The 16,811-nt window shown below is 41.0% G+C and overlaps 1 protein-coding gene across 2 annotated transcripts in view; it reads right to left on the bottom strand.

Annotated features, from left to right (window-relative positions):
* Nucleotides 1–3,271: 3,271 nt before the first annotated feature.
* The window catches only part of NCEH1 (neutral cholesterol ester hydrolase 1), a 136,664-nt gene continuing 123,124 nt past the window's right edge, over nt 3,272–16,811 (bottom strand). The window contains exons 4-5 of one of the 2 annotated variants that reach the window (XM_010356904.2): nt 8,818–8,989; nt 3,272–6,677 (exon numbers count right to left, since the gene is read on the bottom strand). In XM_010356904.2, coding sequence (XP_010355206.1) covers nt 6,060–6,677; nt 8,818–8,989 — 790 coding nt within the window. In that variant the 3' untranslated portion in view covers nt 3,272–6,059. The remainder of the gene's footprint in view (nt 6,678–8,817; nt 8,990–16,811) is intronic. The other variant, XM_030929372.1, reaches the window with a different exon arrangement.

Here is a 16,811-nt window from a genome sequence, read left to right as displayed (position 1 = left end):
TAGAATTTTGTGATGTTGATATTTGTTAACTTTTAAAATGATAGCCAATTCAGTGTTTGGGCCAGAAGGAAAATAAAAGTCAAAGGGGAGTTTTTGTTGAGAGGACAAATTTGACTATATTTATAGAGCTAAGAGGAGGGAGTAAGTAAAAACAGAGAGTTAAAGGTACAGGAGAGAAGGGAGGTACTTTAGCAAGTCCTTGAGTGGGACAATAATGAATTGGATCAAGGACACAAATTGAAATACTGACTTTGTCCAGAAGGAAGTTAACTTCATTCTGTGAGAGTGGTGGAAATGACGTAAGCAGGAGAGATGTTACCCAGCTTAGTAAACCATTTATCTTAAAGTACAATACTTAAAATAACATTAACCTGCAGCTAAGCTAAATAAGTATTATTTCTTGATTTCATGAATTTAACTGGAACAAAAAACATTTTCTCTATTAAAAAAAAATGAAAAAAGAAAGAGAAAACCACATCTTAAAAGTGGTAGATTGCTGTTGGTCAGGCGTGGTGGCTCACGCCTGTAATCCCAGCACTTTGGGAGGCTGAGGTGGGAGGATCATGAGGTCAGGAGATCGACACCATCCTGGCTAACACGGTGAAACCCCATGTCTACTAAAAATACAAAAAATTAGCCAGGCGTGGTGGCGGGCGCCTGTAGTCCCAGCTACTTAGGAGGCTGAGGCAAGAGAATGGTGTGAACCTGGGAGGCAAAGCTTGCAGTGAGCCGAGATCGTGCCACTGCACTCCAGCCTGGGCAACAGACGAGGCTCCATCTAAAAAAAAAAGGGGGCGGGGGGGTAGATTGCTTTGTCTGGTTAAAATTTCTCAAACTCTAAAATTGACTTCATGCTGGACATAGTGGCTAACACTATAACACTATAATCTCAGCACTTTGAGAGGTTAAGGTGGGAGTATTACTTGAGCCTAGGAGTTTGAGACCAGCCTGGGCTACATGGTGAGACCCCATGTCTTAAAAAAAAAAAAAAAAATTCTGTGGAACACTTACAGAATGTTAGATAGGTCATTCTTTTAGTGCAGCTTACAATGGTTTATTCAACATAGCAAAAACTATCTGCTGAGAAAAATTTAGAACAGACTAGAGTTGTGGGAAAAGCCAAAAGAACTTCATTCAAAAGCATTTTTTGCTTTAAAATTTGGTAGTTAAAAACAGGGCTTCCTTTCAGTTGTTTAATTTTGTTTGGAAATATTTACTTTTTAGTCTTAATTATATTTAACATAACTTACTTCTAATTAAAAGAAGGGCAATAATACCCTAATGCTTATAAGTTTAATTATTCTTGGTGAGGATTTATTCAAAATCAACTTTCTTTTTTTTTTTTTTTTTGAGACAGAGTCTCGCTCTGTCACCCAGACTGGAGTGCAGTGGCACGATCTCGGCTCACTGCAAGCTCCGCCTCCCGGGTTCACGCCATTCTCTTGCCTCAGCCTCCTGAGTAGCTGGGACTAGAGGCGCCCGCCCCCACGCCCGGCTAATTTTTTGCATTTTTAGTAGAGACAGGGTTTCACCATGTTAGCCAGGATGGTGTCAATCTCCTGACCTCGTGATCTGCCCACCTCAGCCTCCCAAAGTGCTGGGATTACAGGCGTGAGCCACTGTGCCCGGCCTATTCAAAATCAACTTTAAAAAAACCACTCAGGCCAGGTGTGGTGGCTCATACCTGTAATCCCAGCACTTTGGAAGGCTGAGGCAGGTGGATCACTTGAGGTCAGGAGTTTGAGACTAGCCTGGCCAACCTGGTGAAAACCCATCTCTACTAAAAATACAAAAATAAGCCGGGCACAGTGGCACGTGCCTGTAATCCCAGCTACTTGGGATCCTGAGGCAGGAGAATCGCTTGAACCTGGGAGGCGGAGGTTGCAGTCAGCCGAGATCGTGCCACTGCACTCCAGCCTGGGTGACAGAGCGAGACTCAGACCATGTCCTCTCCCTGTCTCTCCCAAAAAAGAGAAGAACATGGCAAATGGCAGTTACAGCGAAGCAACACACTCAGGAAGGAGGCTTCAAAATCGTTTTTTCAAAGTCTACTGTGTGCGCTGTTCTAAGTGCTGAGAAAACAGGAATGGCCAGGAAAGACAAAGTTCCTGCCCTTGTGGAGCTTACAAATAAGCATGGGGAGAAAAGAAAACAAGCACAGACATACAGACATGATCATCAGAAGTGAGATGGAAAACAGCAACAATCAGTGTCGCAATCAGATGAGAGGGCTGGCGGATGGGGAGAGCGGTGGTGATTGGGAGGGTTGGGCAGATTGGCTGGCTGAGGTGGACTTCTCTGAGGCAGGGGCATTTAATCTAAAATGCCAATGAGCCAGCCGTGAGAAAATCTGGGAGAGGAGCCTTTCAAACGAAGACACGTGCAAATGATGTCACCAGCCTCTCTCACTCTGATGACACAAAATGTACCGACAGCACTGAGCTACCGTGTGTCCCTATTAGAAATCATATTTACATTTCATTTCCAGTCTTTGGGATTTGAGGCATCTGGTACTGATATCCGTATCTTCTAGATGTTTCAATAGGGGGTCCATTAGAAAATCTGAGTTACAAAAAAATTAAAAACATAGGGGATAAAGAGAGAATGAAAATAACAAGAAAAGCAATATTAAAACACACATACAGTTTACATTTAAATGTCCCAAAGAGATATGTTGGAGCTGTTTGTGGATCCATCCAGCCAAATAAAACCACACACCAAGAGGTTCTGTTAGGGAAGATGAAAGTATAACAGAATAGGAAAACCAAATTTACACACTTGCATGTGGATCATTTAGAATATAAACAATTCACTCTGAAAAAAAATTTTATAAATCCCTAAGGTATTGACATAAACTAGGCATAATAAACTCAAATGTGAAATTATTAGCTTTATTTGTAATGACAGGGTCAGTTTGAGAACCTGTCTTCAGTGATAGTGATGCTTTGGCTGAAACAATTCAGCTCAAACTCTTGGCATCATGATCATCCTTTCCTAACATGTGTCTCGAAGGTCCCCAAATAGTCCCAGGGCCTGCCTGGCTTTTATGAATATTCTAGCCAGTCCAAAGTAGGGCAACACATACTGTATCCAGACATGAAACGAATGTCATCAAGGAGGCCACTGAACCACCTTTAAAGGAAAGACAGCTGGAGTACTCCAGTGGGTAGAAGATTTGGAGATAATTGTGGCTAGCAATTTGGCATGCAGAAAGAAGAGAAGAGAACACTGTTTTCAAATGGGAAACAGAAAATGAGACGGGGAAATGAAAGCACATTCCCAGATGGAGCGATTTTATTTCCAAACATGATTCAGAACAGATATATGCTTTGCTACCTCCACACTGGATTTTCATTTTATAAAATATATTTGCTATTAAAATCGTTCATAAAATCTACCTTCCCCTTCATAGTGGGAAATAAGCAAAGTGAAAGGTTAAAAGGTCATGCATAAAATAGATACACCAAGATAATTATATGAATAGTCTTAGGTTCTTCACAAATCAATAAACCATTAATTTATACTTCACTATACAGCACTTCAAGGTTTTTCTTTATATATTAACGTTCACATTTCACAGACAATTTTACAAAAAGATTATCATTTTTTCATAAAATAGGAAAACAAACCCACAGTACTAAAAAAAAAAAATCAATCTGCAGAGTGTAAACATTTTTTAGAAGAATAAACACTAAGAGAACAATGAAACTCAAGTGCTTTATCAGAAACAGTGGTTGACCTCTTTTTGCCTTTACTCCCTTTTCATCTGAGAGAGCCTTTTAGAGATTGGGAATCATTTGTTGTCTGCAATTACTACAGGCTTTGGCTCACAATTCTGGGGAAAAAATGTCAATTTAAGGAACCCTGCGTATACATTTTATTTTCTTTTTCTTTGAGGCAGATAACCTCAAAATAAGGTCCAAATATTGGTTCCTTCCAATATATGAGGAGGGTAGTTACCATAGAATAAGAACTAAAATCCCATTTTTTTTAGGAAAAAAAAAAGCCCTTCGATGATGCAGGTGTCCGTGTATAAGGAACTATGACCTACCAAAAAACCACCACATAAGAAGAGGCCAATATAATTTGCCAGTCTGACAAGACAGTTGGTATTATAGGTGGAAGAGACCTCAAGGATCACATAATTCAGCTCTTTGATTTTAGAGGGAGGAAAGACGAGGCCCAGAGATGATAAGTGGCTTGCCTAAGTACATTAGCAAGTTAGCTTCAATGGTTATTTTTATACACACACAGGCACACATACATACTGTTGCACTGACTTCTGTTTTGTACATAAAATGCTACTGGCTTATACAATACATGAATAAGTATGCAAATTTTCATTTGTTATTTGATTGCTGGAAGTGGGAAATACTCATTCTTCCCAGGAGTGAAATGGTTCTACTTTCTCTCTGTGGTGCACTGTATCATTACTCAGCTCTACTGCTGCTCTCTGCAGCCCCTAACAGTAGCATGGATTGGGGAAGAAGGAAGGATGGCAGGAAGGCAGACAGAGATCCTCAACTCAAATCAGAATTGGAGTGTCTTGTGTCAAAGATGTTCCCACTGGCAGTGAAGACTTTACATGAAGTTAAGCTTGGGCTGTTGAAACTTCCAGCCAGAAATGGGGGATCTAGGCACCACCAGGTACCAGTGTACACCCTTCACTCAGAACATGAGCTTGTGTTCCCGACCCTAAAAAGCAGAGATGAGCAGTGTGTCCTGCCTAAGCTACTGAACTATAAACTTAGATGACTTTACTAGGTGCAGTCATAGTTTCTAATTATCTTAACTTGTATATGCATATAAACATGAAAATATGTATGCCTATGTTATAGTAGTATTAATAGCTATTATATCATTTCCACAAAATTACATGTGGTTGTAACTGTAGGGAAGGTTTTAAAACCCTAAGGCAATTTTTTAAAAAATACCATTGTTTTCGATATTTATTACAGACATCTTTCTGAAAAACCTTAAGTCTAGCTATGTATATTAACATTAAATAACTTAAAAAAATAAACAATACATTATATTGTAGCAAAATAGCTCCATTTTAACGCCATATAAATGAAAAAATTGAGTTTTCAAGAATAGACTAGACCTCTAAAGGTATTTTTCACAATTCTGAACTAATATTAAATGTATTTTCTTTTTCGACTATGCCAAATATATTCACACTGCTCTTGATACTTTATGTCAGAAGTATTTTTATGTGAAACACTAGGTTGTTTCATGTGTCTGTTTTTAATTGCTCTATAATGAAAAGTTTACTCTAAATCTAAATAAATTTGCTCCCAAAGATCTCCCCAGGGAGAAGGGGGACAGCATAACCAAAAAACAACAAAAACCTAATGATATACAGATATCCAGTGCATGCGACTTCATATTTTCTAATAATAGTGGTAGAAAGTAACTTTCAAGTATCCCTGTAATCCAACTGGACTTACAGATAGTGATCTCATAAAATGAATAGTATTCTAGAGGAAGGAAGTCCTTTACGAAACTTGTTCTTTCTAGAAAACCTTTGCCAAAATTCCCATAGGAAACAAAACCATCCATTCACGAAAAAACAGAGGGTACTTGGTCCCCAGCACTGACCTGAAAGCGCACGCATTTAACACTGCTCTGAACTCAAGGTTAACTCTAGCAGAACTGAGGAGTCTTCGTTTTCTTATCTTATTAAAGGTCACTCTGTCATCCAGAGCTGGAAGAACTGTTTCTAAAAAGAACGTCCTGATGAAGGCAGGACCCAAAGTTATTTCCAGTTCCTAGTCCTGCTTTCTGTAGCTGTAAGTACGAGTATAGTTGGCTAAAATAACAAGAACAGAGAGTTTGGCCCACTCTGGGAACCAAATGCGGATGTTTTGCACTTAAGTTAGTCAAATTCATTTTTAAAAATTAGGTTATCATAAAGACTTCAGTTATGGAATAGAGATTCCAAAACTCACATGTAGAGGGGGATGAGAGGAAGAATTAGTCAGCTAAAAAGTGCATGTCTTTCCAAAGCAGGTGTAGGAGGTCAAGAGGGTCTCGAGGCTTCTGGAAGTTTTGCTCCTTTACAGGTTTTGATCCAGCCACTTGATGTAACTATTCCTAGTCCGGATTCCCACTGAGAAATTGGTGGGCCAGCTAGTGAAAATCATACATCCGTGAAAGCCATCCTCAAAGTGATCCAGGGTCACCTCCACACCGGCACTCTCCAAACGCTTGGCATACATGATCCCATCGTCTCTGAGGACATCATGCTCACACGTCAGAATGTAGGTCTTTGGGAGGAGCTGCAGCACTGCCTGGTCTGCAATGAGTGGGGCAGAGCGGGCATCCAGCAACTGAGGAAGCTCCTGGACAATCCTGGCATTGCCTGTGGTCTGTACAACAGGCTTGTAGTTCTTTGTGAAAGATGCAGGCAAGAGGGATGTCCAGTTTAGACGGGCCCTGAGGGCAGCAGCCTCTTCCACATCAAGTGAAGTGTGATTGTTAATGATCATTGCCTGTACAAAGTCATAGTTGCCTTTGAAGTAGTCCACCCAATACTTCACCATGACATAGCGGGGCAGGATTGGGGTATTCACATTTTGCTGATAAGATGGTGTGTTAAAATCTAAAGCTTGAAGAACCGGATAAATTAAAGCTTGCAGTTTGAGCTTACTTTTTAGGCTGGCATCTTGAGTAAACTAGAGAAGAGGAAGCAAATACATTATTTCATTTTGCATGCCTTCTTTTATAGGAACCATACCCTATAGAGTAGCTTAATGTGTTACTCTGAATCTGTCAATGGTATAAGTGTTACATTTCTACCAGGCACTGTATAAATAATATAGTTTTAAAAATGATGCTCCATCATTACCATCACCACCCTATCAAGCTGCTAGATACTTAACTAAGAAAGGTATGATGTTTACAACTCATAGTTTTGAGTGAACCCTGTACTTGTATCTATCTTTAGGCAGTTAAGACACCTGGGTATTATGAATGGATAATGTGCGAACCTTATTTAATTTTTTATTCCCTACAAAACCCCCCAAAAAGGTCATGACTTCCTAGGGAGAAAAAAAATTAGTCCTACTCTTCCAGAAGAGAGGGAAAGAAAAAAGTTAAACAGATTATGAGACTCCTGAGTGTTTTAGTAGGACCTCAGGGTAGGCCTTCTGGTGAGCATCTTCATGCTTGGTGAGAGAATTTAAACAGTTCTGGCAATGCACCCTCCATTCTACGTAATGGGCATATGCCAGAGTGAAGCTGTCATGGGAATGTGAATGAGTCCCCTATCTCAACAGATTTCAGTACCCCCATGCCTCCCCATAGTGTTAATATTGCCCCATTTTGTAATTCTAGTGTGCAAAATTACGTATTTGTCCTGTAACATCTAAAAGAAAGCTAACGAGTCATGAAGCTTCATAGAAAACTAAATGATCTTCAAGGTAACTTTAGCCATACACTTCTGCTTCATATCTGGACTTTAGAAACCCATTCCTAGGTGACATGTGACTGCATTCCAAAAGCATGAATGGTCAGTAAATAGTACTTTGAATATGTGCCAAAAATTGTATACACATCACCTCGCCAAGTCCCTGCAACAGCCCTGCAATCAGATGACATCGTCCTCATTTTTCTGAGGCTCAGAGAAGTTAAGGGACTTATCCAGGGCCCCACAACACTCAAGGGTGAGTCCTAGGTTAGATTCCAGTGCTGTCTGGCTTGAAAGCCAAGTATGTTCTCTCCACTGAGCCAAGACTCTCTTGTGACCATGTGTGGATGAAAAACTTGCCAATGCCAAATGGAAAATCCAGTTCTTGAATTACAACAAAAGAGTTAGAAACCAAGGTACCTCATAATTAGAATGACAGATGGTATTTGAGGACACCAAATGAAATTTGGAGGTGAGATGACAAAGATGTCTTAAGTTATTTCATCCATAACAGGAAGAAAACATGCTTTTGGCCGGGCGCGGTGGCTCAAGCCTGTAATCCCAGCACTTTGGGAGGCTGAGACGGGTGGATCACCAGGTCAGGAGATCGAGACCATCCTGGCTAACACGGTGAAACCCCGTCTCTACTAAAAAATACAAAAAACTAGCCGGGCGAGGTGGCGGGTGCCTGTAGTCCCAGCTACTCGGGAGGCTGAGGCAGGAGAATGGCGTGAACCCGGGAGGTGGAGCTTGCAGTGAGCTGAGATCCGGCCACTGCACTCCAGCCTGGGTGACAGAGCGAGACTCCGCCTCAAAAAAAAAAAAAAGAAAGAAAGAAAACATGCTTTTTCCCAGCTGCCAAAAAAATTGGGGTGTTAATAGAGCTAGACGTAGTTTTCAAAGAATTCAACCAGGTGAAGCTCATAGTAACTTGTAAGGTAATAGTTAAATGGCTGAATTGTTTAATTTTTTTTCTTTTGCATTAAGAAAAAGTTGGGGAAACAAATTTTAAGGTTTTAATGTGGCTCAAAGTTGTAAGGAATAATCTTATGAACTGGAATTTAAGCAAAAATACTCTGCTTTGCAAGTCAAACTTGAAAATGGAGCAGGAGACACTTGAGTTCCATACATAGCCCTGAGAAGCAAGGGATGTCAGCCCTTCTCTAACACTGACTGTAATCAGGGACTTTACAAAGACTCATAGGTGACACTTCCTCCAATGACCCATCTTCCTACTTCAGCAAGATCTCTGAGAGCTCTACAAGTGTAATCACATGATCAATTTGGCCATCTAGTGACCAGCCCACCCAGCTATGCCTTTGCCACACATAATGGAGGGTGTGTTGGTCTGCTGGACCTTATCATGCACAGCTCAATCCACCAGCACCTTAGGACAGTGGTGTTACCTGTTGTCCAAGGGCAGCAGCCAGATTTCCACCAGCACTGTCACCAGAAATGCAAATTCTGCCTGGATCAACCATATACTTCTGTAAGACTTCTGGCTTCAGGAAATACTTTGTGGCCCGTACAACATCATGAATTTGCTCAGGAAAATAAACCTTTGGAACTAGCCTGTATCTGTAAAAACAAAAGTTGTATTCATTTAAGGCCTTTGCCAAGTTTTGGGGACATGTAAAGTTTAGAGACAAACTGATTCTTTTAAATCTGGAAATAAATAGATAAGAAATTGATTCAATGGAATTACTGTATGAAAAAGAAAAAAATAATAAAATATAAATATAAACCATTTTCTTGCAAATCAAATACTTAGTTTAAAATGTGATGATTTTGTATTAGTAATAGTACTATTTTTCTTTAAACTATCAGCCACCAAACCAAACCTACTTACCACCAAGAACAACCAAAATAAAATTTCAAAGTAACAGGTAGACGGAGGTTCATTGCAAAGACATGGATAGCACCATAATAGATTTTAGAATTTTATTTCTGGAAGTCAGTGTTCCATTCATAATGACTCTGGGTTAAAAGGTGACTTGGCAGCATTAACCACTTCATTGGTCTCGCATTTAATGGTCCATCATTTATTTCATGTAATAAAATTGTACTTCACTGGAGAGGTCCATACTAGCCTGACATTAAAACCAAGCAATGCATTCACTACCTGGAAGACTGTAACTAAAAGGCCAGTTGTTAACCCACAAAAGGGAAGCTAAGTTTTCCAGACAGCCTAGAGCAGGCCCTCGGGGATACTTCTGGGGCTCCTCCAACTGGCTCCATTTTGCAAGATCAGAATCCTTTGGAATCCTATCTGTGCACCTAGTAGAATTCATATGCCTTTAAGACTCCCAAAAAGCTCTGGTTTTGTCAAATGCCCCACCCATAATATTATCTTACACATCCACATTGGCAATCTTGGTTTAGAGTTCCCTCCCACTCTCTGTTCTCCTCTTTTGCTTATTAATTCTCACTCATCTTTTAAGCCTTAACTGGAGGGTTTGGCCTCCTCTAGGGCACCTTCCTTGGTCATATCTCCACTTGTTTCTGGGCTTGAACTGGCTAATATTCCTTGATATTTCTATGTGCCAGGGTATGTCACTCACTGTTCTTATTGGTTTATATGAAAAGTATTTGTGTTTTTCCTAAAGACTGTGTTCTCTGATATCAGGAATTGTGTTTTATTCATTACTGTGTTTCCAGTATCTGCCAATGTGAGGGGCACATAATCATCCATCCAATAAATCTCTTTTAGGTATTAACATACCTTCGTTTTGCAAACGAAGAAACTAAGGCATACAAAAGTTACTTGATTTGTAAAAACTCAAAAACAGACCAAAATTAGGTAGGATAAAAGCTAATTACCTAATTAAAACCTAATAACAGTCAGTGAAGACTCAAGACTTTTGATTTCCATCTTATAATTAGCATACTTATTTTCACAAACTAATTTTTTCTAAGCTACTCTAAATAAGGACATTTATTTTCCACCATCTAAAATCCAGCTAATTGGACTGGGAGCGGTGGCTGACATCTGTAATCCCAGCACTTTGGGAGGCTGAGGCGGGCGGATCACTTGAGATCAGGAATTCAAGACCAGCCTGGCCAGTGTGGTGAAACCCCGTCTCTAATAAAAATACAAAAAAAGGGCCAGATGCGGTGGCTCATGCCTGTAATCCCAGCACTTTGGGAGGCCGAAGCAGGTAGATCACCTGAGTCAGGAGTTCGAGACCAGCCTGACCAACATGGTAAAAACTTATCTCTACTAACAATATAAAAATTAGCCAGGCATGGTGGTGGATGCCTGTAATCCCAACTACTTGGGAGGCTGAGGCAGGATAATTGCTTGAACCCAGGAGGTGGAGGTTGCAGTGAGCCAAGATGGCACCACTGCACTCCAGCCTGGGTGACAGAACAAGACTCCATCTCAAAAAAAAAAAAAAAAAAATAGCCGGGCATGGTGGTGTGCACCTGTAATCCCAGCTACTTGGGAGGCTGAGGCATGAGAATCGCTTGAACCCAGGAGGTGGAGGTTGCAGTGAGCTGAGATCATGCCACTGCACTCCAGCATGGGTGAAAGAGTGAGACCATGTCTCAAAATAAAATAAAATCCTGCTAGGTAATTAAACATCTTGACATTCATAAATGGACAAATGTTTGAGAAATACTTTGGTAAGTAGTGAATGTGGATCTGGTCACTCTGGAATTACCACATTTTAAAACTAAATGCAATAAAAAAATTCCCTTAGTGGAGGCGGAGCTTGCAGTGAGCTGAGAGTGCACCACTGCACTCCAGCCTGGGCGACAGAGCGAGACTCTGCCTCAAAAAAAAAAAAAAAAAAAAAAAGAAAATCCCTTAGTGTTTGCCCCATAGCAGATAAAATAAGCTTTCAAATTTCTTATTTTTCCATCTGGGGTGGTCAATTAATCGTGCAAAATGTTTTTTTTTTTTTTCCAGTTGATTTTTCACTATATATGAAAGCTGCTGCTATATAATTCCATTTGAGCAAAAAAGTAGAATTACACAATTTTGTCCACTAGATGACATCATTTCATATGATTCTATTTACCTCAGTTCTTGGGGTGGTGGGGGAGGGTCTCAATTTTTACTCTTCAGTACTACCAAGCTGAACTTTTAATTTTAATAAAAACAAATGTACTTCATGACTCAAGTTGTAAAAACAAAAGTTATTTCATTTCAGCAATATCCCACATATCACAACAAACTGTTTTCCTGGTTGCCCAGCTGGTCAGAACATATCCACTAGTATCCATACATCAAATAAGTTGAGTTTTTAGATGTTATTTCAGAAAAAGGCTGAGAGACTTTGATCAAACGAAACTGGTAATCTAAAAAAAAAAATGCTACTGCTCAATCTTCTCAATTAATAATTGGCTTATATAATAGGATAAACACACTTAAAAACAAACAGGTTATGATGCAAGAGGGTTCCTGGTGCCATAAAGATCCATGGCCTAACCCCTCCCTTTATCTGATTTCATGCTGGAAACATTCTTCAGTTTTACTCAGTAAAAATGGACACTTTCGGCCAGGCGCAGTGGCTCACCAGCACTGGGCGCAGTGTAATCCCAGCACTTTGGGAAGCCAAGGTGGGCGGATCACGAAGTCAGGAGATCGAGACCATCCTGGCCAACATGGTGAAACCCCATCTCTCCTAAAAATACAAAAATTAGCTGGGCATGGTGGCAGGTGCCTGTAGCTACTTGGGAGGCTGAGGCAGGAGAATTGCTTGAACCAGGGAGTCAGAGGTTGCAGTGAGCCGAGATTGCGTCACTGCACTCCAGCCTGGTGACAGAGTGAGACTCTGTCTCAAAAAAAAAAAAAAAAAAAAAAAAAAAGGAGAATTTTTGTAGACTGGAGAATATCCTGAAAGTAGATATTTATTAGGTTACCTGGTATAAGATGAACTTTTGGCCGGGCACGGTGGCTCACGCCTGTAATCCCAGCACTTTGGGAGGCCAAGAGGGGCGGATCACGAGGTCAGGAGATCGAGACCATCCTGGCTAACACGGTGAAACCCTGTCTCTACTAAAAATAAAATAGTCCTAGCTACTAGGGAGGCTGAGGCAGGAGAATGGCGTGAACCTGGGAGGCAGAGCTTGCAGTGAGCCAAGATCGCGCCACTGCACTCCAACCTGGGAGACAGAGCAAGACTCCGTCTCAAAAAAAAAAAAGATGAACTTTCAAAGTAGCTTGAAATTCACCTAATAAGTATATCAAAATGTTGTAATATCTAGACACAGAAAGCCAAGGATCAGGAGGAAATTCATGGGTGGTACAGCCAAATAACGCATACATAAATATATCTGCTCTCTGCTGCTGGTGCTCAAAGTTACGTCCCTGCAAAGTAGTGGAAGAGGGTTCTGATATTCAATATTTAAAAACTGCAGATCTTAAAGCACCTGATACATAAATACCAAAGATGTCATATCATATTAATACTATGGATGCATATATATTCCTCAATTTGCCCAACTCACATCAGGGAGAGGATGACTCTGCAATGCCAAGTGGATTATCTATTTTTATCACTACATGTACCTCCCACTAGAAGAATAAAATTTGGTGTAAATTCAGGCATGAGGTTTAATCAAATTAATGTGTACAGTCTATAAAAATGACCATACTCCTGCTGGGTGAGGTACCTTGCCAAATGTTCTACAGATGTATGTCGCTCAAATCTCAAGCAAACTTCTGGGTTTAAGGATGAGAATGTGAGGCTCAAGGAAAATGTGTAACTTGTCTATAACAGCTAGAAGTGGCAGAACTGGGATCTGAACTCACAACTGACTGCAAACCTATGCTTCTCTTCCTTTAAAGCCCTGAATGACACCAATGTGTTAAGAGGGTTGAAATGCGCATTCTTCCTCAAAATAACCTAACCTGGAAGCCACGTGTAAAACCTTCTGCTATGGAAAGGACACCACGTTTTCTTCATGTAGTGCCAGTTAGGTGAAAGACACGTGCGGCATTCTGGAACAAAATCATACTCCTATCAGATTCAGCAGGAGAGAGGATAAGCCTCACTCCTTTTCCAGCTTTTTTACTTTTCACCATCACCCAAGAGAATCTCAATAGATTCATTTTGGGAACATAAAAAAGTTAATATTCCCCACTGTCTTGGGGATATTTTTAGTAGGGGATATCCAAAACAAATCAATAATTACAACCAGATTGTGCTCTCTGAGTGAAACAACTCTGGAGGGAAAATCTATTTACTCTGCTAGCAGAAGCTTTCTTTCTACTGTTGCATCAAGAGGTTTAAAAAAAAAAAAAAAAAAAAAAAAGCTTCCTTTCTTCCCTGCCCCCTTTATTTTTATTTTTATTTTTATTTTTATTTTTTTGAGATGGAGTCTCACTCTGTTGCCCAGGCTGGAGTGCAGTGGCTCAATCTCGGCTCACTGCAAGCTCCGCCTCCTGGGTTCACACCATTCTCCTGCCTCAGCATCCCAAGTAGCTGGGATTACAGGTGCCCACCACCACACCCGGCTAATTTTTGTATTTTTAGCAGAGATGGGGTTTCACTGTGTTAGCCAGGATGGTCTCAATCTCCTGACCTCGTGATCGCCTGCCTCAGCCTCCCAAAGTGCTGGGATTACAGGTGTGAGCCACTGCGCCCAGCTCCCTGCCCCCTTTAAGAGACAGTCTTGCTCTGTCACCCAGGCTTGAGTGCAGTGACACCATCATAGCTCACTGCAGCCTCAAGCTCCGGGCCACAAGTGATCCTCCCACCTCTGCCTCCCTAAGTGCTGGAATTACGGTATGCATCCCACCCAGAAGCTTCCTTTCCATTGAAAAAACACATAATAAAATTGTGCTTGAGAGGAAGGAATGTGGATAGATGATTGTTTCTCCAAAACTGCACCACTGCACTCCACCCTGGGCAACACAGTGAGACTCTGTCTCAAAAATAAATAAATAAAAAATAAATAAACTAGAGGTAAAAATGTACTCAATTAAACTGCACCAAAGTTTGTGAATATAAAATAAGGCCTTTCTAGATTATATAAATGAGGATACACCTGCGTATCTTAGATATAAGATAAACATTGTAATGTATTTAACAAATACTTATTGTGCAATTAATATGTAAAAATAGCATAGCGTTGTAGAAGCTACTGAGTAGTAGGCATGGCTTTTACCTAGTTTTTGTAACTCAAGGACTTTACCTATTGGTTATTTGGTCTGTCCCCAGACCCTTGAGCCAGCGTGAGTGACACGAATCATGGAGTCCCAACTCCTGGTGCTCATATGAGGTGATTACATTACCAAGGCTGCTGGAACTCCTGCCCACCAGCTTCCTCAGATAAGAACCTTCCCCAATGCCATAATCCACATGAAAGAATAGCAAAGGCATGATGCCACTACCCACTCTAGAGGGCCTCAAGGCAAGGAGCTGCTGGCTCCAGACAGCCTCTCTTCTAGAAGGTGGAGGTCCAGGAGAACCAAGGGTCCACCATCCTCCTAAAGACTTTCAGAATCATCCACCCTTACTTCTGTTTTCCTCAGTTGTCCCTCCGTCTGTCTTCTCTCACATTTCATTCCCTCACTGCTCTCTGGCTCCTCCCTCCCCTCTCAAGCCCTCTTATTACACCACTTTGGTCTTCCATGACCAATCCACTTTTCTAATGAGGTTCTGCTCATCCTTAGGGGTTTGATCCAAACATCACTTTCTTTAAGACACCATTTCTGACCCTTTAAATGAGGTAAGATCTTGCCTGTTAGATGCCTCTGTTACTACTTGCCCTTCTACTTCCCATCACTTATCACACTTTGAACATTACTTATTCAAGGTCTTTTTCTTCTAGATCATAAACTCTATGAAGGCAGGAATTAAGTCATTCTTACATTGTTATGTCACCAGAATTTAACACGGTAACTGACACAAAACAGGAATCCAATAAATATTTATGGAATAAAAGAAAGAAGAAAGAAGCGAGCCACTGAGATCCAGCTCTGAACATACTTTGCTTTTTTTTGGGACAGGGTCTTGGTCTGTCACCCCGGCTGGAGGGCAGTGGTGCAATCTCAGCTCACCGCAGCCTTGACCTCCCATGCTTAAGCAATCTTTCCAACTCAGCCTCCCGAGTAGCTGGGACTACAGTCATGTACCACCATGCCTGGCTAATTGTTTTTTTAACTTTTTTGTAGAGATGGGGTTTTGCTATATTGCCCAGGCTGGTATTGAACTCCCGGACTCAAGTGATCCACCTGCCTCAGCCTCCCAATGTGTTGGAATTACAGGTGTGAGCCACTACACCTGGCCTGAACATCGTTTCCAAGAGAAACATCATGATCATATAATGTTGGCTGTACCTCAACTACAGCATAGGTTATAAAGTGCCCTTGGGTTAGCCTGAATCCTAACAAGGATTACTATCTATTTCTCCAGAAAAAACAAAAAAAAGTACTGTGAGTTCCAAACATGCTGATAAATAAATGTGTAAGTTGACCCTTTCATTCTATAGGCCAGATACAGCAATAATCCTCCAGACTCATCTAGTGCTTTTGACTATCTGAACCCCTTTTATATCAGTTGTCTAAAATGATTCTCGTGACAACTCTCTGCAGTCATTATCCCAACTCAGCATGCATTTACCTAGCATCCACACTCCAAGCCTTGCACTGGGTTCTGGAGATGCAAAGGAAGGAAGACGTGATTTCTGTTTCCAGGAGTTCACATTCTTTTGTTTTTGCTTTTTTTGTTTGTTTGTTTTGTTTTGTTTTGTTTTGTTTTTGAGATCAAGTTTCACTCTTGTTGCCCAGGCTGGAGTGCAATGGCGCAATCTCGGCTCACTGCAACCTCCACCTCCTGGGTTCAAGCAATTCTCCTACCTCAGCCTCCCGAGTAGCTGGGATTACAGGCATGCACCACCATGCCCAGCTAATTTTGTATTTTTAGTAGAGACGGGGTTTCTCCATGTTGATCAGGCTGGTCTGAAACTCCCGACCTCAGGTGGTGTCCCAAAGTGCTGGGATTATAGGCGTGAGCCACCACGCCCAGCCTTTGCTTTGTTTTTTGAAAAATAGGGTCTATGTTGCCTACGCTGGACTCAAACTCCTGGGCTCAAGTAATCCTTGTACCTCAGCCTCCCAAGTAAGGTGCACCACCATACCTCGCTCTTTTCCCAGTAGCTCACATTCTAAACATACAGGAAGGGTTCTCAACCCCATTTTGCACATGAGTTTAAGTGACCTGCTTGAGGTCACAGTCATGAGTGATGGAACTTGACTGCCGTACGCTGATGCCTCCCATCTGGATACCACGTTGTAAAGATTAGGAACACTGCAAAGTTAAAATCTAAGCAATTACTTCTAAATTTTAGCCCTTTTCAAAAAAATCTTCTTAAACATGTCTTATTCTTCTGTGTCTTATGATAAGCCTGACAATACCCATTTTACTTGAGACAGATGCTGATAAGG

Source organism: Rhinopithecus roxellana, chromosome 1 (genome assembly GCF_007565055.1).
Source record: "Rhinopithecus roxellana isolate Shanxi Qingling chromosome 1, ASM756505v1, whole genome shotgun sequence".
In the NCBI taxonomy this organism is placed as follows: Eukaryota; Metazoa; Chordata; class Mammalia; order Primates; family Cercopithecidae; genus Rhinopithecus; species Rhinopithecus roxellana.
Note: the sequence above shows the minus strand (reverse complement) of the source record. Positions and strands in the feature narration are given on the sequence as shown.